Source organism: Aythya ferina (genome assembly GCF_964211825.1).
Source record: "Aythya ferina genome assembly, chromosome: 3".
NCBI classification, from domain to species: Eukaryota; Metazoa; Chordata; class Aves; order Anseriformes; family Anatidae; genus Aythya; species Aythya ferina.
In genome coordinates this window covers 2,002,555-2,029,146 of record NC_140298.1, presented here as the reverse complement: position 1 = coordinate 2,029,146, position 26,592 = coordinate 2,002,555, and the positions used below count along the sequence as shown (strand labels likewise).

The following is a 26,592-nucleotide window of genomic DNA, read 5'->3' as shown; positions in this document are numbered from 1 at the left end:
GAAATCTCTTCCCTATTCCTGTTGTAAGAGACAGGAAGCAAGCAGCATTCCTCATTGATACGGCTTTGAAATTTAAAATGGAGGAATCCTATATTCAGTTAGTCTTCTCTCAGCTGTGCTAGGGAAAATCTAGAGAAATTCCCCTTAATGCTTCTGAGGTCCTTTTCATTTAAACATGTCATTTTGACATGAGAATGTAATCTGGCCTACTAAATAATTTTATTTGCAAAACAATTTACGTTATACTATAGCCATTCTTCTCAAAAGAATGTGGTAATCAAATACTAAGAAAAGTTATGTAATAAAGTAAATGGCAATATAGAAACATTCCTGTCAGTGCAAAATCATTACTAAAATTAATCTCATAACGTTAGGGATGCATCAAGTTTCTAGGCAAACAAATTCAAGATGCTTCATTTCCCTACTGCAATTTTCTCTGGTTTGGGACTGATATTCCCTTCCACTGTGGAAAATCCTTTTACTAACAGAATTATCTTTCAGATTATAAACTATTAATCTATTTCCTTGCATTCGTTGCTAAGACCACACAATTGGTCTAAGGCTGCAGCCCAAAAACATTAATGAAAAAACAATATAGGAAAATCCGTTTGTGTACATTTCATGTTACTGAAAACGAACAAGCATTTATGTATTTCTGTAGAATTCCTCACATGAAGCATTTGCATATAAAAAAATAGCACTGCCTGAACTAGAATTCAAATCCTACATTCCCTAGTGCCTAACCAGCCAAATGAGGGTATGTTGGAACGCAGCAAAACATTAATGTTAATAAATGCACATTTTATAGAATGGCGATGTTCAAAGGCATCAGTAACACAATAAGAACTAGAACAACAATAATAAACATAAGAGCACAACTAAGTAAGGCTTTATGTGCACAAAGAACATGCTTTTGTAGAAGGGTACAAGTTTGTTCAACACACACTGAGTCAGCGGTACGTTATCCAGCTACAAACCAGAACGGTATTAACACGCTATACCAAAGTCTTAGTTGGCATAGTTTATTAGCTTCAGGCCAGTACTACTCTAATCCCAGCATTGCAGCTCTTGTTTCAGAATGGGCGTGCATCCCACTAGAACGAAGGCAGTGTGAATTTGTGCCTGCCTGTAAAACTGTGAAGAAGAAAAAACAAACAAACAAACAAACAAAAAAAACAGAAGAGACCATCCCTGCATTTTTATGAACTGAAAGACATAATACTAATATATAGGAAACATGGGGATTACATGACTGTAGAGACTAATTGGAGTTTTGTTAGTTTCATATTTGAGGGTTTAATTATAGTTAGAATGAGATGAGAAATGGCAAGAGTAGAAAACCAGTAAAAGTACAAAGGGAGAAAGGAAAAGTGAAACTCTAACTGACAGAGGCATTAGAAATTAGGACAGGAGGAACCCTAGGACAGTAGGAAAACCAGAGCTTAGAAAACCAAGCTGTCATGAACCCCAATGTATGCACTCTGCATACAGAGGGCAACAGAGAACACCATTTCAGGAAAAGTCTCAGGAAACTGCCATAACAAAGCCAGGATTCCCAGAAGTCTCTCCTGCACCCATGTGTACCTCTCCCAGTCATGAAAAAGAAAGCTGAGGAAAAGTTTTGCTGAATCTCTTTAATCCCAGGTAAGCAATTATTCACAGTGGGCATTGTCCATGTCCAATTGAGACAACATAGAACAGCTGTGTGGGTATAGAATTTGTGTTCAGTACAGCAAACATCTTAGCTTAACTCCAAACATTAATCTAAACATTACTGTAATATCTTAACAAGCATAAAAAAAAAAATATTTTTTTTCATCAGCTTCTCAATTGGTCAAATTTTAACTGGGAGAGGAAAAGAAACATCTGAAAGACCTTTTTCATTAGGATAAACCATTGCATTTTCATTAACCTCATTTTCTGGGATTTTAATTTAATTGGGTTTAGATTAAATGTTCTAAAATGGCTGAGTCAGACACCTGCTGTGCCAAAATTCAGTCAGTTATTTAGGCTTTAGGTTTATCGCATGGTATTACCTAATGAGAAGTATGAGGTGGCTGTTGTATTTTGATATTTAAACCTGCTGTTCAGAACAATAATGAGCACTGAAAGAAAAGTACTCCAGCACGTGTTAAACCTATTTGAACACAAATTCTGATTACTTTTACATGATGTGTGGAGCCCAAACAGAGAAGAGGTTGAAGACAAGAAGTTGCTAAGAAAAACATGGAGAAAAATGTTGTCTTAATAGGGTCTTAACATGAGGCCAAAAAAGAAATAACTTACAAATATGTCAAACTGATATTGGTTAAAAACAATCTGTACATGATTAAACACAAAAAAAAAAAAAAAATGAACACAGATGTAGCCTTACCGTACAGATCGATCATCACTGCCTGTGACTGCTAAAGGCTTCTTTGGATGGACTGCCAAGGCCCAGAGCTCTCCCTCACAATGTCCCTGCATAATCAGCATGGGTTTATCTCTCTCTCTTACTAACACCTCAAATATTTCACTGTCCTGTGTCCCTGCTAAAAGTCTGTCTGCTTTCCAACAGACACTTCGGATGGACAAACCTGACAGGGGACAAAAAAATGTTATATTAATGGCAATGACAAGACAAAGTGATAATACAGTGAAAATCACTATGACTTTAAGAGTTAATTTATAACAAACATCATGTTTTAAAACTATGTCATATCACAGTTGATTAAATCACAAAACAGGTCTGTTAAATTATCTCCATTTGACAGAAAAAGACAAAGTTCAATCCTGGGAAAATGCTGCTTCTAATATTCCTGCTGCCAGTTTGACAAGGAATTAAGCTTTTCTGCTTTGCTTACACCTAGGGAATTTACTTTAAAAATAATAACAATTTGATATGATTGAAAGATGTAAATTTGCAATTAGGCAAGATTCATGTGTCAAATACTGAATCACAGAATAACCCGAGTTGGAAGGGACCCATAAGGATTATTGAGTCCAACTCCCGGCACTGCACAGGTCTACCCAAAAGTATAGACCATGTGACTAAGTGCACAGTCCAAACGCTTCTTAAATTCCGACAGGCCTGGTGCAGTGACTGCTTCCCCAGGGAGCCTGTTCCAGTGTGCGACCACCCTCTCAGTGAAGAACCTCTTCCTGATGTCTAGCTTAAACTTCCCCTGCCTCAGCTTGACACCATCCCCATGGGTCCTATCACTGGTGACTAAGGAGAATAGATCTGCACCTGCCCCTCCACTGCCTCTGGTGAGGAAGCTGTAGACCGTGATGAGGTCTCCCCTCAGCCTCTTTTCCAGGCTCAACAGGCCAAGTGACCTCAACCGCTCCTCACGTCTTTCCCTCTAGTCCCTTCACCATCTTCATTGCCCTCCTCTGGACACTCTCCAACAGTTTAATGTCCTTCTTGTACTGTGGTGCCCAGTACCCAAGGTGAGGCCGCACCAGCGCAGAGCAGAGCAGGACAGTCCCTTCCCTCAACCCACTAGCGATGCCGTGCTTGATGCACCCCAGGATCCGGCTGGCGTTCCTGGCTGCCAGGGCACACTGCTGGCTCATATTCAGCTTGCTGTCAACCACAACCCCCAGATCCCTCTTTGCGGGGCTGCCCTCGAGCGTCTTGTCTCCCAGTCTGTATGTATAGCCAGGGTTGCCCCATCCCAGGTGCAGCAACTGGCACGTGCTCTTGTTCTCTCCCTTTTTTCAGCATTTAAATTTTTCCATATTTAAATAAATAAAATGGTGATCAAACTTTTAACGGCAAGTTTGAATATAATTGTTTATGCCCGAGTTATCAAAGTTCTCTGCTTTTATCCAAACTGATTATTACAAAAAAAAATAAAAAACAGAACCTTGCTTTGCATACGTTTTAGAGAGCTTCATCTTATTCCATGGATCTGATCATAACTTTGCAGCTAGAATTTTACTAACTACAATCTTAACAGGTTGAGCAATGAATTACAGCACTGAGTACCCCAACATATGTGACTGTGTTTGAAAACTAGTGTTTTGTATTCTCAAACATCTTTTAAAGTAGGGAAGTCTGCTAGCAAATATTTATGAAGAACACTCAAAAAGTAGAACAGCTCTAAGACTGAATTTGGTTTAGTTACCCTTCGCTGAGAAAGAATGCTTCAAGCCAGAACATTAATGAATTGATAGCATTCTTTGGCTGACTGCCTCCAGGGTTTGTATCTTCTATTTCAATAGATGAAAATTTCTAAGTTTGGATAATGGGTCGAGATGCTGTGAAGTGTGAATGAATAAAAAAAAAAAAAAAAAAAAATTTGTCATGTAATCAAGGTCAAACACATCACAATTTTATCATGTTTGGAATTGAATATTCAATGCAATTAACTTCTAGTCACATAAATAAAATTTCCTGTAAGCATTTCGTATCATCTCTTGAGAAGGGCAAGATAATCTTCATTTATTGTCTTGTCCAGTTCCAGTACCTTTTAATTTTAACAGATCTATTCTGTGACCCAGCTAAATTTCAATGGAATTTTTGACTCGAGTTTTCTTTATAAACACTAAAGGCCATACAAGCAATGAAGCTTCGGATGCTAAGTACAAAATTGATATTGTTAAGAGTTAGACTATTAATGACAGCTTTTGATGTGGGAGAGGTTTTTTCTGTGATGTGGTGCACATAAGGAAAGATTACACACTATAAGAATTTTTACTAATATTCATGTGTATTTAAATAGAAATGGCAAGTCTATGATCTGATTTTTACTGGTGATGCATCTTATTTTAAAAGCATTTAGTACTCCTCTGTACAGGATGACCAATGAATGAGTGTATGCCAAAAAAAATATTCCTGCTACCCTAGAAAGGAGTTTTAAGTTTGAATGTTGATGTCTTTGTAAAATGCTTTGGAAAAAATGTAATTGAAATGGAGGAACAGAAGGTCATGGGTAAGCAACTAAGGCAACCACCACTGGTTTCAGTTACCTATATGCTTAAACTACTGGATGACATACTGGACAGACACAACTGAAACAGCAGGCAGGAGCTGTATCACACAGAAAGAACACAAGAGAGAAGAAAGGCCAGAACAAGAACAAGGTGACAGGGATATAAGCACATGCTTGGATTTTAGGATTTTATGACCAGCAGTCATCCCCAATGTCCTTTTATTTATTTATTTATTTATTTGTAAATATAGTTGTAGTGATACAGCAGTCACAACATTTCACAGATAGTCTAAATGATAATGCTTATGACCACACCATCTTTGATTAAGCTCTGGTAGAATTTTGCACACTTGCTTATTGCTTACATCAGTTTCTTGCCATTAATGCAGACAATGTTTTGACAGACAAATATAAAACCTGAAGGATTTAAGTGCTTTCAAGCCAAGATTTGGACAATGTTTTAGTTTTTAGAAATCAGTTAATTTATTTATTTTTAATTTATCGTTTACATAAAATACGCATTAAATAGCAACATAATTCACTTTCTAGAAATGACTATTTTTACTACTTTTGCCATGCAATAAGATAGCAAAATTCTTTATTGACTGTCACTCAGACATACAACTGCTGTTACGATGTCTGGTTCTGCTTAGCTACTCCCATATAAGAATTCTATTTCTTTTAACATTTAGCAGACAGCAAAAATAAAAGCATAAAGTTAGAATCACCGAACAGCACATCTAATGGGAATTTTCCCTCACTAAGCCCTTTCTTGATTGAACTTAATCAAGTCCCAGATCTCTTTTTAGGCAAGCTGTAGAAGGATAGCTAGGTGCTTTCTGCAGACAGACAATGACCTTTATGAATAATTACAGTTCTGTAATGTAAGATATTATTTAGTAGTTAAAATTTTCCATATAAGTTTTGTTAACTACAGTCAATTAAAAGTAACTGAAGTCAGATAAAGTCTGTCATGCCCTAAGTGTGGACACATCCCAGGTAGCAGTAAGACCAAAAGCTTGCTTCTACTCTGGTTTCATGAGTGTATGTAATAACATTCATGCCCAGCATCACTTCATAAGGAGCAAAGGAAGATGACCATGCACGTTTTGTGCGTCAGCACTGCTTTCTTTGTGTAGTCCTTCATATAAGTTATTCTGACTTTTATTAGGAACAGACAGCCTGCAAGAGTGCTATTAGCCTGAATGATCTTCCTAACTCACAGTGCAGGCAGGCTTATTTCTCCACCATTTTTATAAGGTATTTCTAAGTTGATTAAAAACTGATGTAAATTATAATAGGGTACTGCAAATGTTTTCTAGGAATTAATATTAAACATTATGGTTCTGCCTGCAAAAACCTACATGAAGCCAGAATTATACAGCAAATGGACTACTGGCTGGGTGTTCTTGACACATTTTTTAAAAGACAAATTTTGCAAGTTTACACTACACGTAGGCAAATTGGCAGAGCAGTGTTCATCCAAGGCTGCTGGCGGTTTGCTTGTTGGATGAGCATAGATATTGCAAACTTACAGATTTCACAAGAATTAGAGTCATCAACTGATCTGGCTTAAGTAAATTGAAAAAATAAATGTAACAAGCTTGTTACTAGATCATAGGCCAAAATACATAATTGAGAAATAAAATGTTATCCTCCTTAGCTGCCTCCTGACTATTCTGATGGTAATTATAACATGAAGATTGTTGGAAAATTTAAGTTAAGAAGCAGGGGAAATAAACCATTAGAAAGCTGGCTGCCAAAACTAATGTAAAGCCTACTGCAGGCGAGCAAAAAAGACTGCTGCATTCTCAATTCAAATGGATGTGTACAATTCCCAGAAGAACGAGTTCTTGATAAAGCATGCATTGTAACTTATGAAGATTGTAAATACTCTTAAAATCTTAATCACAAAATAAAGAGATGATTCGTAGGAAGCATGATTAGTTTCAACAAACATGATGGTCAAGAATTTAATGGTATATTTAGTGGAGACATTACTAAGTGCTACCATTCCAAATGAATCTAAATGATGTGCTTAGATGCTCAGCATCTATTAACATTAGGTTCCAAATATCTCAGTTAAATGAATTACAATTAATAAATTACAGTTTGGCTAACAATTCAGCTGCCTGTGATTAATCAGTTTTTATTTGTTTTCTCATATTTCCATCGTTGGGAGCAACAAAGATAAGCATCCTTCTATTTATATGATGAAATACAGAAAACTTCATGCTACATCACTGACAGAATAAAAAAGGAACACAGATCTTAAAAGTAAATACAGTCATTAAGCAAGGAATCAGCAGTATGCAGAGACATTTATGCTTGAAATTAAATTGTGTCATAACCCATTAACTAGATGTGCGAAAAAAAAAGTAATAGCTCCTTACCTTTGTATCCTTGTTCAGTTTCCCTGAGATCAATTTTAGTAATTGGTTTGAAATCAGTGTCCCATAACCGAATGCAACCATCTCTCCCTCCAGTCGCAAAACCTTCCTCACAAGCATACATACTAAAAATTCCAGCCTGTTAACCAATAGTATAACAAGTTTCAAAGTTCTGTACAGTCAATTTAAACACATTAAGCAAATGTTTTTGAATAGATTCTTGTTAAAGGCTAGGAACTGCTAGGCAGCGAAATGTTGTCCCATCCACATAAAGCAAACCAGCAAACACAAGGGGACACTTTTATTTCAATTTCTCTCATTCATAGTGATTTATGTACAAATTTGCATATAGATAATAGTGATATAGACCACTTGCAGAACTTTAAATTTGGCTTAGTTAATATTACGATGGGAATTATTAAATGAATAACATGGAACACTTAAAATAACTAGTTACCCTGAATAAACAAAACAAGCAAACAAGCGATACAAATATTCTTACAGGTGCAGAGATGACTGAGACATTCGTTCATGAATTCAGTTCAGACGTCATTTGGAATCTGACAGGAACCGAAATATTGTCAATTCATTCTCACGTTTACTCCCAGTTGAAGCTTTTATGAAGAATAGTCTTGAATGTTTGGAATTTTAGTGGTAAAATTATATTTAAAATAAGACCATTTACTTACGTGAACTGATCATACCTGTAGCTATTCAATATGTGAAACTTTAGCTTTAGAAACTTTAGGATTAATAATAATACTTCAGAAACTTTAGACTTAGAAACTTTAGTCTGCTTGGTTAAATCCGTGCTAAAAATATAAGTTCCGTCATTATCAGTTCAGCAGCTAGCACCTGCTGACAATATGTAAATAAAGTAAAAAAATTACAGATAAGTTCTTAACTGATGAACTGTCTTAAACATTCTTCTGACCTGAAACAGAATAAGATCATTGAAGATAAGCCTTCATGAAGTTTTCAAGTCAATAAACAGGTAATTTCAGAAATTGATGTTAAAACAAACAACTTACACTATGCGCTCCTTGAATCGTGCGAACTAAGTTTAGCCCTTTCCAAACATAGATGTCTCCATTTAAAGCACCAGAGTACGTGATATCTTCTTTTGCACATGCTAAGCAAAGGATAGTTTGCAGATCCCCTGTTTTACCAAATATTCCTCTTTTTGCTGTCAGTGCATTTCCACACAGTGTCCAAAACTGAAATGTAAATGGCATATTAGGAAAAATTTGAGCAGATTTTTTTTTCATATTAATGTGCAGATCTCACAGCTGTACATCCTTACAGACATTAAATGACTCCTGTAGTGCTACGAGACTACCCATTACTTCCCATATTGCCTGTTTACCAAGAACAGGAAACCCTGACGCAAATGCAGTGTTAAGTCTAAGAAGAAAACAAACTGATCAAGCTGCTTGTGAAACTGAGGGAGCATTCCGCCTCATTATTACTATACTACCTCTTCCCATTAACTCACTAATTTTTATCATACTCTGCTGGGTGAAATCTATGAATGTGAAAGCACACTTTCAACAGCCAGAAACATCCAATTTTTCTTGTCTGCAAAACTTAACATAAAGCTACAGCTCTGGAGCAATAAAATACTTAAGCTTCTAGATGAGCTGAAAATACTTTTCTGCCCTTTAGTAATGTACTGAAAGAGATATGCCCCTCAAAACTAAATTTGTTGAGAAACCACCTGTGGGCTGGAGGGCTGCAGACGCTTGTACGTGAAACTGAACTGCAAAGTAATAGGATTTTCTAGCTGTGGAATAGTGACTTGCTTCACTCTTGCACAGACAGTAACATTCAGCCAAGATTGTAAGACTGCTGGTGAAGAGAAAAGGAGCAAAAGAACCTAGACTTTGTCTTACAATGGTGTTGTTAGGGCTGGGCTAGAGAAATCACACTCATACTTTTGGAATCAGTTCTGAGTGTAATTTTTTTAATAGACATAATTTTATCAAGGAGAGACAGTGTGTTCTCAGCTCCTCCTCAAGGATCAGGCTTCCCAGTGAAGGAAGAGTAAAGAGGATCTCACTTAGATGTGTAAGAGAAGTATTGAAATACCCCAGGCATCCTAGATAATGCAGCACTATGAGGTTCTGAACACATGCAGAAACAGAACAGTAAGTGTGTGTGGGGTATAGCACAGTCCTGAATGGTCTTGTCAGCTCAGGTCTTTACTAGATGAGGCATTTATGCTCTGTAGTCCATTTCACAATAAGGAGATACTCTGAGAGACTGAACAGGAATATTGAAGTGTCTCACATAGGTGCATAATGTCTATGTCTCACTTCATATGCCTACATCTTTTTTGTGACCTTAAACCCAATTTTTAAGTCTTTGTCTTTTGCTTGCTCCTATACGTTTCCTAGAAAGTTGAATTCAGAAGATCCTTGTATCAAGGTTTTTTATTTCAGATCCTTCTCTACTGATAATTATTTTTTTCCATAAGTCAATTTATGAGCAGGCAGTGGGAATATTTCCCCTAGGGCTCTCATACTGTGAGAAAAACATATGCTCTCTTCACTTCTGGTTAGCTCTAGAAAGTTCAGCCAAATGACCCAATAGAACTGAAATGCTACAGGAATGAATGGGTCTATTAGTCCCTATTCTCAAAGTGATACAATAACTTCAGAGCTGTTCTTTTCCTTCTTAGTAAGTTAATTATCATATTTCCATAGGCTTATAATGAATGACAACTACATAGACTGTTGCCTGAGCATCACTGAAGGTGCACATATAATCATAAAGCATTCCAACTCCCCCCGCCCCCCTTCTTTTTTTCTTTTTTTTTTTTTCTTTTTTTTTTTTTTTTTGGCATGACTTTATATGTATTGACTTTGCTGGTATTATGCCTGTTCAGGGCAATTATGGCCATTCTAAACACAACACAGGTGCCAAACAAAGACAGGTTTTGGAAGACAGCTTGCAGAATACAACAGATGGTATCACTTCTGCCAAAACCACCCACAGTTTGAAAGCAGCGGTGGTTTAATGGGCACAAGCTTCTCAGTAACCAGAACTAGAGATATTAACTGGTTTCTAAACTTCTAGTTAAAGCTCTTCCCACCTCAGCCATGTGAAATAATTGCCATCTGTTAGGAATGCTTTTGATGAGGCAGGAAGAAAACAGAAACCTTCAGGGAGTATGAGCAAACAAGGATTTCTCTCTAAGTTTTTTATAGGTGCAAGAAGTTTTATCCTAAACTTAGGCTATATATCTAGGTTCATATTTAAGTCAATTCCAGACAAGGGGAATTAGAGGGAGCAAATAGTGGGATCCATGTGCTTCCATCTGTTCATCTCTGCAAGTATTGCATACCTTCCCTGCAGTGTTCCCACAATTCCTGGTAGCATGATAGGCCAAACAGAAGTTCATTCAATTCATACTTCTGATTTAATTCATCCTATACCTGTCCAGTGACCCCTTGTGACACTTGTCAAGAGAAATCACTGAAGGGTTTCAGAGACAGAAAGAAGGCAGAGAACCACAAAATTAGAAGTAGATAATGAAAATTACACCAAATGATCTTCCCACTTTGCTTGTTAAGTTGCACGTCAAGTCACTGCTGAATGCCTAAACTGGCACCGAAGTTTTGACAGTGTTCACAGATTAAAAAAAGAAAAATAGAATACCTCTTACATCTAAGCCCTTCTTTGACAACTGTAATTTACTTAAAAAAAAAAAAAAAAAAGAAACAACAACAACAAAAAACACAACAACAAACAGAACACAAAAGCTATTACCTTTATGTGTTTTACTCCACAGCTGACAATTCTATTTGGTTGATATTGATCCCAGGAAATATCAAATATCTGTTAAGAAACATAGAAAGCTGATACTTTGCATTATATGGTAATTGCATCTAGGCTCAGTTTGCTTTTGCCAATTTTTAGGCATAGTATCTACTGCAATCTACGACTAAAAATGAAAGCACAACATACAGGTAAGTCTGGAACTCCTTGTAAACAATGATAAAGCCAAATAAGGCCTTCTCACCCAGTTCTGTCAACACACCTAATTTGTGCCTTCACACCAGTAATCCATTCCAGCTCCAAGATATTTTTGAATAAACATATTTACAGTCTCAAATAAGATGAGAGTCATGTTATGAGCAAATGTTCCTCAAGTTTAGGGATAAAAGACTGGTAAATTTGTCTTTGTTCCTTATATTGTAATGTGAGGTACGATATGCAGCTTAACCCCATTACAGAAATACCCCAGTGACAAAATGAGGTATACATGTAATTCATCTAACTAATCTATACAGATAAAACTGCATTATTCATTTTGATTAATGTTGCATTTATAACAGCATACATCAAAAAAATTAGCATCAGATCCTGTATAGATTATCAGAACAAATTTACAGTGTATTCTATGACTATGGGATTATGCCAAATGAAAAATACCACATAAAGTTTGGAAATAACAAGTTTATATTTCTGCACAAATTTTCAACAGCATGTCATTTATAGACTTGACATCTGTGGCATTCAACTTTTTAGTGTCTGAGATGAGAACCAATGAGGTTACCACAATCACTAGTTACTGCAGGAAATATACATCTGTAGAGAAAGACAACAGGACTTCTTGCTAATTCTAGCTCTTCAGCTGTTACTTATAAATCATCTGAGAATTTCTAACAGCTTTCTAGTGCTGCCCTCCCACAAAATATTTATCTTCTTTATAAAAATCATGACTTACTATTTTATTTATTTTCTGTTATACAAGCAAGATATTTTGTTTTCAGAAATGCTGTATGACTCTGGCAGACTAAGTCATTATAATTTGTGACCTAATTAGACATGCATTCTTTACCACTCCCGCTTCAATGAAAAATCTCCCTTTTCTGGTTGTGAAAGAGTACGGAAACTACGATTTTAGTACTTCTTGCCTGTCCTGGCATCTTCTGCTAATTCAGAACCTGACCTTGTGCCTACTGTAGTTAGTAGCACAAGGTGGTAGCAAAACTTCCACTGACCTAACTGGGAAGCGAATCAGTTCTGAAAGAATAAATTTAAACAAAGACTAAGAAAAATTATGTTGTGTTGTGAACATAGTAAAAATAAATTACCTGATTGAGGGCGGTGAGGCACTGGAACAGGCTGCCCAGAGAAGCTGTGGATGCCCCATCTCTAAAGTGCTCAAGGCCAAGCTGGATGGGGCTTCAGGCAGCCTGCTCAAGTGGAAGGTGTCCCTGCCCATGGCAGGGGGGCTGGAAACAAATGGTCTTTAAGGTTCCTTCCAACTCAAACAATTCTGTGATTCTATGATTCATCTGATAATACATAAGATGCAGATAGATTTGTACATACAGGTATACTGTAAGGAAGGGTTTAGTAGGCTGCTCTGCTTGCATATATTCTATCATAAATAAATACTCCTTCATATGTAGTAAAATATTCTAGTATTTCAATATTGTAACATTCTAACTTGTTATATTATAATTTGCTTAAGAAAAAAAGTTGTCAGAATGTGTCCAGAACTTATTTTATCATATACATGTTTGTGCTTATATATGGTTGGGAGTTATTTTGCATATGCTAACCTTGTTTAAAGATTTTTTAATCCTGAAAAATAATCTAGACTTAGGCCTGCTCAGTTCTCCTATTTACTGAGGTTATTATGACCCCTTACTTGAAGTTAATAGCTAGAAAAAGAGTATTTATCCTAATTATAGTTCACCTATAAGTAACTATCTTAAGCAAAAATAAAAAGTGAAATAATTAAGTTTACCCTCAGGATAAAATGTCTTTTTGATGTATTCAGAAAGAATATTACCCTCATCCACTAAGCTAGCATTTCACGTCTCATATAAAGGCCTATAAATCATCCTAATCAGTGTGTAATTGCAAAGTATTTCCTCCCTATGCTTGCTAGACAGCCAGCTCAAGAATCCATCATGTGCCTCTTTCACTAGCACTGTGCTTTGTTTGGCATAATGAGAAGAAACAAATATCTTATTTGGTATTTTAAAAACTGGTAGAATATACGGAATTACCTCTGCATTGACCTGATGGAAACAAATGAATAAACAAATACATTTAAAACACTTTTGTAACTCCCAGACAAGATTCAATAAACCTTTTATACAATTACCCTGTCTGAATGGCCTGTAGCTGTAGCCAGTAGTTTTCCTCTCTTCCAGTCCCATATACACACTGTATTTTTGGCATCCAGTCCCACTGAAGCTAAACGCTAAGGAAAAACAATAATAATAATCTAGTTAAGAGAGAATCAACACAAAAATCAGTTTACTGTACTTCAGGTTATTGTGTGTACAAATGTATCTTCCCATTTGCCTTGCATTTGAACTATATTGCTAAAGGCACCATCAAGATATTCTTGTTAACCACTTGCTCACTGGAGAAAGCACTGAAATGTCTTATCTTGTCTAGAGTCAGGTAATTAATTCCATGTTACCAGTGTCTCAAATAAAACTCTTATCATGAAAGAATTGAAGTACTCATTTGAGGTGAACAACACTAGCATTTTGATTTATTAACCTGATAATAATAGTGAATTATAGAAATACAAGATCTCACTATCCCAAATACACTTTTCTTCATTATACTTGTTTTGCTGAGGTTTAGAATCTGAATTGGATATACTTTTAACAACCACCTAACCTAGTTTTTATTGGATAACCTTCCAGTAATTGTGCTCATTATGCCCAACTTTACATGATTTCCAGCAGAGTTTCCTATTAGGTGGGAGATCTTTGACATCTCTGGAAGTGTTCAAGGCCAGGTTGGATGGGGCTTTGAGCAACCTGGTGTAGTGGGAGGTGTCCCTTCCCATGGCAGCAGAGTTGGAATCAGATGATTTTTAAGGTCCCTTCCAGTCCAAACAGTTCTATCAGTTTATGATTCCATGACTGATAGGAGCAGAGACTGCTGTGATCTGTGAAGACACATTGTGATGTGAAGACTAAATTAGTGCCAAATGTACTGCAACTGTACATACTGGATATGATGCCAACCAACATATGCTGCATAGGGATATATAATGGTTACACATGAGTAACTTGCACTGCAGGAAGTGTCTGAGAGACTTTTTTCATGGGAAACAATCTTCTAGTTCAGTAACACTTTTTAAAAAGTCACATCTGTTGCACCAATACCGCCTGTCCCTTACTCTTCTCATTGCCCCATCCACAAATGTCTTATCATAAAGATTGAAGAGTCCAACTAAAGCTCCTAAGCATTCTGCTCTGTTATAGGAAAGCCTGCACTTCAAGAACATGCAGTAAATGAAACCTTATTTTGGCCTCAAAGATGAGCAGATGAATCATCTGATCCAAATGGGCATATGTTTCAGATATGACAAGGACCAGACCTTCTCCTGGAAGATTTGCTTTAAGAAGATAACTTGCAAACTGAATCTCTGTTTTGTACGTTTCCTTCCATTAAATGTCCACTATTTTTTTCTCAGATTTTCAATAGGCAAATTCATTAAAGTCTAGAGATTTCTGAGTTAATACAAAACCAGTGTTAAAAGAAAATGAGTGCAATTACCAAAGATTCCTTTAAAATATTATATTAGGAAACAAACAAACAAAAAATACTAATTGCTCTAAGGCTACCAACCACTATAGAATTGAGAGAAATCATTATTTGTAAAGAAACAGAAGGCTCCACTTATCGTTCATTAGCAAAATAAATTATAGACAAGATATTCCATACCTTTTCACATTATTTTAAAGTGTAAAAACAGTGTACATCTTCCTTAAATTGGCCACTTCCAAAAAACACATGCACCCTGCACTGCCTCCTTAATAGTTATGATTCCTGTATTTTAGAGCAATCAAATAAATCCTTTTTACATTTGGTTGCTTGGGAATTGACATAACGTACATTACAACCTAATATAACAGCTGAACTCTGCCTAGTGAGTAATGCATGACCTTAGCAATTCTTACAAGCAAGTGTACTAAGCAATATGGGATTAATGAAAAAAGCACGTGTATATTTTCCTCTGAGTTTCTCCAAGTCCAGACTAGTCTTTATATGTCTCTCACTGACAGAAAAATACCTGAGGCCTCGTTAAATTCACCCTTGTGAGAGTCTACTGCAGGCACATGAAAGGAGGATTATTGTAGCAAACATGTTTTATTTGCTCTTGAATAATCTACACCTACCCGGGGGTTGGATGTACTGATCAAAACACAAGATATTTTTTCATGGAACCATCACTGATTCCAACTTTTTCTCACCTTTTTTATACTGTTCTCTTCACCATGGAAACCATGGCAGCACTTACAGTATCTTTTAGATTCATGATTTTAACATCAGACCTGAACTGTAGCTCCCAGTCAGGAAATTACCACTATACAGTAGATGGACAGTGAAACAACTAGAGGATAGTAACTAATATTTTATATTTTCTTTTTTCTCTTCAGTTTACCAAGGATGGTCTCCTGCTGGCAGAAGAATGATAAATGCTGAGTTTCCTTTTTGGTTGAAAGGCTTTTACTTTTAATACTCCTTTTGGGAGGGACTTTGACAGCATCCTGATTAGAGAATTCACAGAATCAATAGAAGAAAATATCTGCCAAGTAGCTTATGCACATAATTAAACAATTATTTTTAAATCTATGCAGACTTTGAAGATCTGGCTAAAGAAGCCTACTGCAACGTAATGCTGAATTTTAAAATGTACGTATGCACTATGGCAGTACTCTCCTTACTCTTTATTATTATTATTATTATTATTATTATTATTATTATTATTATTATTATTAAAGAAAGTACACAAAAGGATCCTTATAAAACAACTCGGAACAGAAATTGAAATATGAAGCATTACTGAAATACTTCTACATAAAAGACATCAGCTTTGTAGGTAATTCTGCAAAGTGTAGATGTTACTACTTTCAAACTCTAATTTGTTCCTGGTTCAACAAAATATATTTTTAATTATATACAAACTGACTCTTCATCAAACATCTGAAAAATGTGCAGCTTCCTTCCCACCAAATGTCATCTCCTAGTTATACAGAAAAAGTCTCAAATATCTATTTTTAAATAGCAGCTGTTCAGCCAGATATTCAGCTCCCATCAGGACTTTTAAAATACAGTATTAATTACAAATAACATTAATAGGAAATTTACTTTCACATATTAATATCTAAATTTCAGAGCCTTATTGAAAGTACATAAAATAAAGGAAGCATATTAGCTATCTTTGATTTAAGCCACTTATCTATCTCCTCTGTATATTAAAAAAGACAACAAATACTGTTCACTCTTCATTACCCAGTTTGTGGTTAATTATGCCAGGGAAGCACTGCAGAGACACCTAAGCTGTCTCCATGCAGTGTCAGCTGAATTCCAGCAAGAAGTAATATTTCAGAACTAATTCATTTGAATACCTGAAAACACCCCAGAGTTTCTCATAAAACAGGAGCTAATTAGCGTGACTAAACTATAAATGCAGTGCCACTATTTTGAGACCTTTGCTAAATCCTCATATTGGAGCCATGCGGCCCTCAACACAGCATAGAATGCTTTTATATCTGCAGAAAGATCAGTGCTGGAAAACATAAATATGGATAATGTATCTTGACACTCAGAGTTTGTGCGTAGCAGAGCGGGAGGAAGACAAGTTGATTTTATGGGAATCAAGCCCAGGCAGCGAAGCAGAATTACCTGAGCTTTTCCTTAGTCAGTATTTGTTTAGAAAGATGCAATAGAGAAAATAATACGTAGCTTTTTGCATCTATACCTTAATGTTACTGTTGAATTGTTTTGTATTTTGAGGCTAAAATACAAATCTTTCTTGGATACTAAGAGACATTCAATAAAAAAAGAATAAAAGGCATGCACTTGAAGGAAAGGTGTGAGCCTTGTGTGTGATACATATTTGGTCCAACCACAAGATGCCAGCTCCCTGAGGTGACTGTGCTGACTAAATAAAATGGAACTGCTAGCAACTCTGAATTTCATATACTTAAAGACTTCACTCAAAGCCCTTTAATTTTGGTTCAACACAGCACCTTGCTCTGTAAGCCAGAAAGGGCAGCAAAAAGCCAAGATACATCATCCATATTTATGTTTTCCAGAATTGGTCTTTCTCCAGATATAAAAGCATTGTATGCAAATTTTCACTTCCAGAATAAACTGCAACTTCTCCAATGTTTCCGGAAAAAGAATGTTGCTGTTTTGCAGCATCAACACGGAATTAAGTTCAACTCTTAACTATAGGTAGGCACCCAGCAGGACTTTCAGAAGAGCCTCCAACTTTAACTCATACTGACTGGGCCCTTGGCAAACTATTTAACTTTTCAGGTGTTTAAGTAGGGTTTTTTTAAAAAGTTTACTCACCTGTCTCAGGAAGTAAAACATAAGAGAAAATTTTAATAACGTATTTTTGAAAAAACAGTATCTTTAAAATCTTACAGCATTTGAAATTTTCTTCTGTTGATTTGGGGGTTTTCTCACTTCATTTGTTATTCCACACTTCCCAGGAATACCTTTTTCTTTAATTAGAATCGACACATGAGATTTCAGAAGAAATGGCTTTACTTTAAAAAAAAATGGAGGAAGATGGCTGAAAACTAGGCTTAAAATAGAAACTTACTTCTAATTTCTAATGAAGAAATACAATCCAAAGAGAAATAAAACCACTGTGTGGTCAATGGAAGAGTAATTAGGCATATGATAGCAAAACACTTCTCTGTAGACATCTAACTGTCTACAACATGATTTTAAGAAAAACATTTAAAGGCAAATCTGCCCTTTTCAGTTTTAATTCTGATGTATGCAAGCAAATAGAAAAATCAAGGATGATCTGTGCAAGAATCCGGGAATCAGCTACTCTAAGCATTCCTAAAAATATTTCAGCAACCAATTATAAACTACTACCTCAGTTTTACACCAGAAACCTGGACATCAGTAATGACAAAATTGCACTGTTAATTTTATAGACAACTATGAATATGAAGTAAGTATGAAGTATTTCTCACTTTTATATAAATTGTGACTGAAGAAGGAAGAAAATAGATTTAATGTTTTTTACTAGCTCTCCTCCAGGGAAAAATTCAATGCGCTTAGCTGTGAATAGCCCACCATTTACTCATTAATATTGTCTAAAAATATCATATAATCATATAATAGTGTACAAAACTATACACTCTGTGTTCTAACCCCCTTTTTCAATTAAATTTACTGTGTATCCTAGCCAATGAGACTCTTAGCAGTGAGATTACTGGAGTCCCTCTGCCAAAAATACTGCAGGATTGTAAAGACTCTGCCAGGAACTGGTCTCTTTAAACAGTAGGTGCTAAGTATGTGGTGAAGCTATTACATGTGAGCCAGGTAGGGCCATTTCTTGTACTGGTATTTGTCCAACAACCAATGCATCTACTTGAGTTGAATTCTAGGTTGAGGGTTTTGGTCTTTGAAAGAACTATATTTGCAGTCCTTGCATTAAAAAAATTAGTCACAATAGGAATGTCAGTACTACAGCAACGCAGCTACCTACACATACAATACTTATATGTGCATTATCTCCTGGAATCAGAAATCAAACTAAATTAAAAGCACAGAGAAAGAAGATATACAAACCTGGCCATCTGAATCAAAAGCTAAGCAGGCAACTCCATGTGTGTGTGCATCCTTAAGAACAGAAACAGTCTGTACACGGTAGGAATCCCAGATGCAGATGTAAGGGTCCTTTCCAACCTGCCCTGTCGCTACTAAAGTTTTATCTGGATGAACTGCAAGGCTGAAACAGAATACAATTTAAGTTACAATACACTTGTTCAATCAGTAAAACAGTATAAAATGCAAAAATGAAACTAAAACTTAATTTTTCATAGTTCTCAAAAACGATCCCCTTTTGATTTATTATATAAACATATTGAATTATCATTTCAACTGTCTTCAAAACTCAGTCTATCCCATTATCTACTTATATCTTAAAATAATATGTTTGAGATTGACTTGGTGACTGCAGAATACAATTTATCATGCAATAATTTTTAAACTACACATTTTAAGGAAAATGTAACCAGAATTTTTTTACATGGGTTTTTATCTTAGTCTTTCATGGCTTTATGAAGTCAGTGGGTGATTTTCAAAAATTTATTCCACTTCTACACATCAGCTTAAATATTCTGAAATATGGATCAGCAGCTGAATAAATAACATTTTTCACAATTTACATGCAAGAAATCCTCTCATAATTAGAAGTTTAAAAATGGACTTAGAGGATACAAAAATAAACTTTCTCCTGTATTTGAAGAACAATATTTGTTCTATTGAGAGGAAAATGGCACAAACTGAAGCACAGGAAGTTCCAGGTGAATATGAGAGGGCACTTCTGCCACCAGGCATGCATGCCACAGTACCTTTCTCATTCCCATGCCTAATTGTGAACTTCAATATTTATTTCACAGAATCACAGAATTGTCTAGGTTGGAAGAGACCTCAAGATTATCGGGTCCAACCTCTGACCTAACACTAAGAAGTCCTCCACTAAACCATATTGCTAAGTTCAACATCTAAACATCTTTTAAAGACCTCCTGGGATGGTTTCCATCTTGAGCTGGGAGCATTTCTCTTAGATGTCAAATATTCTGGAACCACGTAGTAACATCATGTAAAAAAGAAATATATATATATTCCTTGTCACACACAACAGATTTTCATTGTAACACAAAAAGACAGAAGGCCACCATTTAGCAAACTTCATCCCACATTAACAAAAGAGTAATGCAGGCTATCAGTAGTGACACAGTAGCAGAAACTACTCTTTGCAGTTATTCTGAGCTATTGTCAAGCTATCCTTCAACCCTTAAAATATTCTCTTTGGCAAAGCCCAAAGGATCTAGTTTGAAAATCTAGCCTGGGGATGTTAATAATAAAAAACCCTCCCTAAGGTAATAGGAATACAAAGACAGTTTTACACTGTTATTCAGGAAACAAATTAGAACAATGTCTGAATATGTGAGCTACAGATGGAATTACGAAAAAATATTCTATTAATAAATTGGCATTCAACAGATGGCTTAGGGCAGCTATTTTTTTCTATTCCAGTAGTAGATAATACTAATTATGGAGAAGATTCTTTTAAAAACAAAACAAAAAAAGGATGTTTCAAAAACATATGTACTCAATTTTTCATGTTAAAGAACAATTCATGCAAAAAGTACACGTATAGCATAATGTCCAATAAAACTATTTTATCTTCTCCTGCACTTTATTTTATCTTCTCCTGCACTTGTGCATTTCTCCTTTTCTTCTTAGGCTTGGATTCTACATTTCACTGTGTCAACTAGTTCACTAGGGGAATAAAGGATGACTCCACCATATTTAAGTTCTTAGAATTCAGTTAGATTACTTTCTTCAATGATAAAAATAAAAACTAGATGGAAAAGATTAATTGAACTTATCTATCTCACTGTTAGAACAGAATTTCAGCTTAATTACATCTACCACTGGTTTGTACAGTTTGGCTTCCACATACTGAAACTTCCTATCTTACACTTGGTATTTCTGTTCCTGGATATGAAAAACAACACATTCCCTACAACCTAAATACGTCCATACCAAACATATCTGTTATTTGCTTTATTCTTTTTGATGCATGGAGTCAACTAATGGTGCATCTAAAATTAGGACCCAGTATCAGCTTTTGGCACCTAAATACACAGCCTGATTTTTCGGAACTGCTAAGGACATTCCTTTCCCTTTCACAGCCTTGACAATGCACTACAGCTGCCTACGTTCAGTCTGGCTGTTAGATAACCAAGCGTTCTTTTTTGGCAGACAGAACAGTGGATTATGGAGTAAGGAAATGGAGCCTAATTTAAAGAACAAATCTTGGTGACTGAGTAACTGTATATATGAATTCCACGTTTGTTGCAAATTAAAATACAAAGACGCTATGTGCAACTATCTTAATTTATTTTCTCTTCCGACCTCCAGATCATAAGATTTCCTACTGGCACAGGTTCTGTGCCCTTCTACACCTTTTAAAATTGAGTATAAACCTCACTCCTTTGTTTCCAACTGACAGGTGCATTTCTTCCACTTTTCTAAGCAAACATCCTATCTTATATTTAAAGCATTTATAGTGAAGCCACATCACTATTTGCACCACTGGAAAGTACTGAAACACTACGATAATTAGTGCAAGATAAAAGTATGATTAGAATGGATTATGTATTTAAACAACTGCCGATTATGGTATAGAAAAACACTGTTAAGGAATTATTTCCTGTTCTTTCCAACAGGCAGAAGAGCTAGGAACAGACTAGGCTTTATTACACAACCAGACAGTTTTCTGCAAGCCACGGGCAATAGGCCTGCAGATACCTGTTTGAGATGCATTAGTGTAAATCAGAGTGACTGCAGCATGGGCAGTGCCCTCACAGACCAGGGCATAGTCCCTCCCACAGGACCTAAGCAGGGTGCACAGAACAAATTTCACACGAAAAATTCTCCCTACTTTCCAGGTTTGTGTGAAGAGGAAGTTGACTTAGTCTTGCTTTATGGGCAGTTCTTCCACCCCACACAAAAAGCTAAGGCAGAATATAGGCAAGGCAAGAGTACCAGTTACTGCTGCTGGTACACCTGCCTGGTGGCGGCAGTCACTTCCCCACACATCTCAACCTTCTGTCTGTGGGAACAGTAACAGGAGCAGATGCACGTGTAGGGTACAAGGCAGAGATGACTGCTTGCGACGTGCATGTTCCCCTCCTCCCAGAGAAGGTAAAGAACGCGACGAGTGTTCTGGCAGTCTGCTCCTCTGAGCAGCTGAATGCTTTTGTGGATGCATAAAGCTAACTGAATTCCCAAAGCACTCTGATGTGTTTGCAAAAAGAGATTTTTCACAAAAGCACCATAATAGGTATTTTTTTTTAACCAAACAATCCAATTAAGAAGAACCAATAAACTTTATGTAGTATCTTAACATTATACCTCATTAATAAAACGATCTGTAAGGAAAAAGAGATTTTGGGGAACATTTTCTTTTTCTTCACTTCCAAGATCAATGATTACAAAATCTAGCATCCAGGGCTGGAACCCTTAAAATTAGGATTAAGTTAAATTAGGATAATTAAAGATGCCAGTCATGTGTTCCAACAGAGTCTGATGAAATGCTTTGCAAAAGTCATTAGTGGATCCATCTGGTCTGAGGGCCTTGCCAGATGGTAAACTCTTCCTACCTCCACAATTTCTGTTGCAACAATATCCTGCTCCAAGATTTTCTGTTTCTTTTATACCCACATTAGAATTTCAAGGGATTGGATGTATTTGCTTCTTGTCTATAATGTATTTTTGTTTGTTTCCTGTAACCGTTTCTATAGATTTATATACATATAATACAGATCTCAGGTTTAAAACTCCGAAGTAGAAAAGTTTATGGAAGACAAACCACTTCAACATCTTTACATTGAATATTAAATTGTGATTTTTACATTTAAATTATTCCCAAACCACCCATAAAGCATTTTTTTCCTTTATCAAATACATATGCAAGGAATCAGAGAATTACAGACACTAGAAACAAAGAATGACTGGGAAGAACAAAAAGGGGTGAGAGAATTGATCGACCACAGTTACAGAAGAGATGCTTCAGAAAGAGGAGGTTCAGAATGCATTTGATGTTCTTTCAGTACCTCAAAGGTAGTTACAGAGAAGCTGGAGATACAGCTTTCATGAGGATGGATGGTGGGAGGAAATAAAGCAAGAGACACAAGTCGCTTCATGGAAGATCCTGTCTGGATATAAGAAAAACACTCGTCACTGTGGAAAGAATTAAATGTTGGGGTAGGTTGCCCAAAGAAGTGATAGAATCTCCCTTGCTGGAAATGATTCCTTAGTTTGACAGGACCCTGGATAACCTAGTCCAAGGCTGTGCTCTCAAAAGAAAGTTGGACTGGATGATCTCTGGAGGCCCCTTCCAAACCAGACTTTTCTATGATTCTACATACCAAAATACATCAAAAGTCTGAAGTAATCAAAGTAAAAATGCATTTTGGCTCTCAGCAGTTTACTTGCATTAGCTAACTGATCCTTGATGCTGCAAAAATAAAGCTACTCCTGTTATCTTTAATACATACATATGAAACTGACAGGCTCACTGAGATCTTGGAAACGGGTGTATCAGACAACAGACAGAAGTCTGAAGCTCACTGTATCTTGTGTCTTTTAATGAATTATTACAAACCTCATCAGGTAGTCAAAACACTTTTTCACTGAAGCAGCCAAAGGATGAACATTTGCTTTTACTGTTGTGAACATATAATTTTTACTATTTATGAATGCCGTATTAAATTGAATCTTTTTATAACCATCCTATTAACTGTTCCTTGACTAACACTGATCAAGCAAATAGACTTTTTAGACAAATTACAACTACTTTGCAGAATGTCTCACCTAACAGATGAGAATTGCTTTTGGAAAGATGGTTAGCTTTGTCACCCATCTCTCAGTAATGCAATCCATTCTCATTGATAGGGCTTTTTTGCACCTTAAAGCAGCCTGCTAACTTGACGCTATTCTAAAATAAATCTAGGTAGATAGACCATTATAAGTCATTCTCTAATCCAAACTCATCCTACTTTAAAATTGGAATACTTTGCATGTTCAGACAAACTTTTAGAGAATTATGCAGTTTTACGTTAACACAATGCTACACAATGTAGAATGTGAGGCAAATTTAAATTCAAATTCCATAGCAATACAGATATTGTCTGTGTATGATTAATTTGCAAATAAATGAAAGATTTGATACTTTCTTGCTCAAAGTCTGATACAAAATCTACAGCTTACCAGAACAGAGAACATAGTGTTTTTTCCTCAGAATTTAGGTCAAACTTCTTAGGAAGTACTCAGGGCACTGACTGTGCTACACTTGAATAACAGACACATAAATAACAGAACCATTTTCTTAAGACATTTTTCCTGTAGTAAAAACATTTCTGAATTTTTTTTTTTTTCAAAATGCTTCAAGAAGCTCCAAGCTTATCCTGAAATAGGCCATTACGTGCCAGTAGGTATTTTCTTCTTGGTTGCCTCCTTCTGCTCTGCACTGTTAGCTCCCAGTGCAAAATGAAGTGACACTTTCAAGATCCTGACAGGCCAGCAGGCATGTCTGAAGACCACGGATCTCTTCAGCTTCATTTTACTGCTCATACAATGCTAAGGAAAGAGCTGCTTTCACATGTCAGCAAAGAAAACTAACACTCTTTCTGGAGTTCCTCATTTCACAGGAAAAAAAATCGTTTCTCTCCTCAGCTGTGGGGCCAAAAGGGAGGTCTGTAATTCACTGTACATTGTACAAAACTGTACAAAACAGACCAGTATTATCAGAAAAATAAGGCAAGATGCTGCCTGACCCCTATTACTGAACAGAACACAAAACATAACCAAGCCCAATTAAAAGGAGCCACAGAAGACCAGCAGTTAAGTGAAAGCAAATGTGGTGACCTGTAGGAGCATGAAAACAACGGGAAGGAAAGAGAAGCCAGGAAAAAAGAAGTGGAAGGAGTGAAGAACAAAGCAACCTGCATACACCACACTAGATCATGCTGGGGAAAAAAAAATAGGAAGAAAAGTTTGGAGGAATTTGATGGCCTCAGTCTGCATATAATCATATAGTCTCCTCTTAAGTTACTTCTGAAACACAAACAACGTAAATATCGCTCAATGATAATCAACCTCTTTATCATGAAGGAGATTGCTACTCATTCACAAATACAGCTTGTGACTTTTTGCCCTTTAAGTGCAAGCTTGAGAACCCTGGGTGCAGAAAAGAGCTGGCTGGCAGATCCCACACCGCACAAGCAATTCTGTAGGGCAGGTACCACTGCACAAGTGACGGGGGCTATGTGAGTGTATGGCACGTGTATGAAGCAAGGTTCACCGGGAGAAAAGGGACTGCAGAGATCTGGTAGCTCTGATACCCCGAGCCTACGTGTGTATGTGCATTTGTAAGTACGTATAATACAATTAATGCACACATATTCAATTTAACTACTTTTTACAAATGTGAAAGTATAGCTGTAGTAATACTTTGCAATACACAAAATATTGCCACCTACTTGTTGCAAACAACAGAGGCACAGAACATATTTGTTCTGAAAAAATATAAATGTTCATGGAAACACCTCTGAGTAAGGACAGTGACAGAACTTTAATTCACTGCCTTGTTTTTTATAAGGTAATAATATGCCCATTCAGAACCCAGAAGAGCGGATACATACAGAAACATGCATTTAAGACCATCTGGCAAATAATTTATATTTTAGGTCTAAGTACTTACTAACTATTTTACTGCTTGCTTTCCCCTTTCACGTTCCATGTGTAGGAAGAAGAGAGATACAATTAGCTGTTTTGGCATTTATTCATAACTCTGCACTGGCTTCCTACCTAGAGCAAGTCATTGCAGGCTAACTTTCTCAACAACAGTTTCTGAATCTGGGGGCCTGCCTCAGACAGTGACCATCTGCTTGTCAGAGGAAGCGAACACCTACATTTTTGAATGAAGTCTATGCAGACTGTGATTGAAAATCCCTATGTTGGTTTGGCATTCTGAACAGCTCCTGGACACAAACTGAGCCTAAGCGTAATCGTTTATAAAGAAGACAGAAAGCACAACTCGTGTTGCTAAAGGTGTTTGAAGCACACTCATCAATAGCCTTTAGTACGATAAGGGCACTGGAAGTGTCCTGGAAACACAAGGGGCTTTTTGACATAGATGTTATTTCTGACTTTTTCCAGAACTAGCATGGGGAGTAACAGTGTCAGCAGCTTGCAAAGTTATAGCCATTCCTGCCACTCTAGAAGTACTCCTCTCTGTCCTTGGGCAATTAATGCTGACCAGTTCTGGGCCACTGTTTGTTACCTGAGCCTACAGAGTTATCCCACCACATTTCAGTAAAGTCTGCTTGGCTGCTCAGAGCTTATTAGAAGCCTTGACAGATCAGGCCCATGAGATGGGGTACATATCCTTGCTGAACACACAAACTGTGGTTGCAGCACAGAGCTGCAGCAAGTACATAGAGTCAGGTTAAAGATTAAATTGGTTTTGATCAAGTGATTAGAATGTCCCCCCAGTAACATAAGTGGAAAGAAGCAAGAGAAAAAATCTCTTAAAATGTAATTGTCACTTTTTTTAGCAAAGATGTTCTGCACTTTGAGGCCAGCTGTGATTTATAGTCCTATGCATCTGTACAGACAGAAAAAACAGCAGATTTAATAAAAGGGAATGACACTGCAGCACAGTCCTGCAGCACCATGGC

The 26,592-nt window shown here is 36.5% G+C and overlaps 1 protein-coding gene and 1 long non-coding RNA gene across 5 annotated transcripts in view; one reads left to right on the top strand and one right to left on the bottom strand.

Annotated features, from left to right (window-relative positions):
* The window catches only part of EML6 (EMAP like 6), a 127,994-nt gene that overhangs the window by 65,032 nt on the left and 36,370 nt on the right, over nt 1–26,592 (bottom strand). For all 4 annotated transcript variants that reach the window (XM_084514059.1, XM_084514058.1, XM_084514060.1 and 1 more), the window contains exons 2-7: nt 18,905–19,064; nt 13,437–13,535; nt 11,081–11,149; nt 8,341–8,526; nt 7,313–7,448; nt 2,375–2,576 (exon numbers count right to left, since the gene is read on the bottom strand). In XM_084514059.1, the coding sequence (XP_084370185.1) occupies nt 2,375–2,576; nt 7,313–7,448; nt 8,341–8,526; nt 11,081–11,149; nt 13,437–13,535; nt 18,905–19,064 (852 nt within the window). The remainder of the gene's footprint in view (nt 1–2,374; nt 2,577–7,312; nt 7,449–8,340; nt 8,527–11,080; nt 11,150–13,436; nt 13,536–18,904; nt 19,065–26,592) is intronic.
* Nucleotides 1,558–20,538, top strand: LOC311434142. Its single transcript, XR_014691288.1, has 3 exons — nt 1,558–1,644; nt 15,739–15,994; nt 19,738–20,538. It is a non-coding gene; the product is annotated as an uncharacterized lncRNA (long non-coding RNA).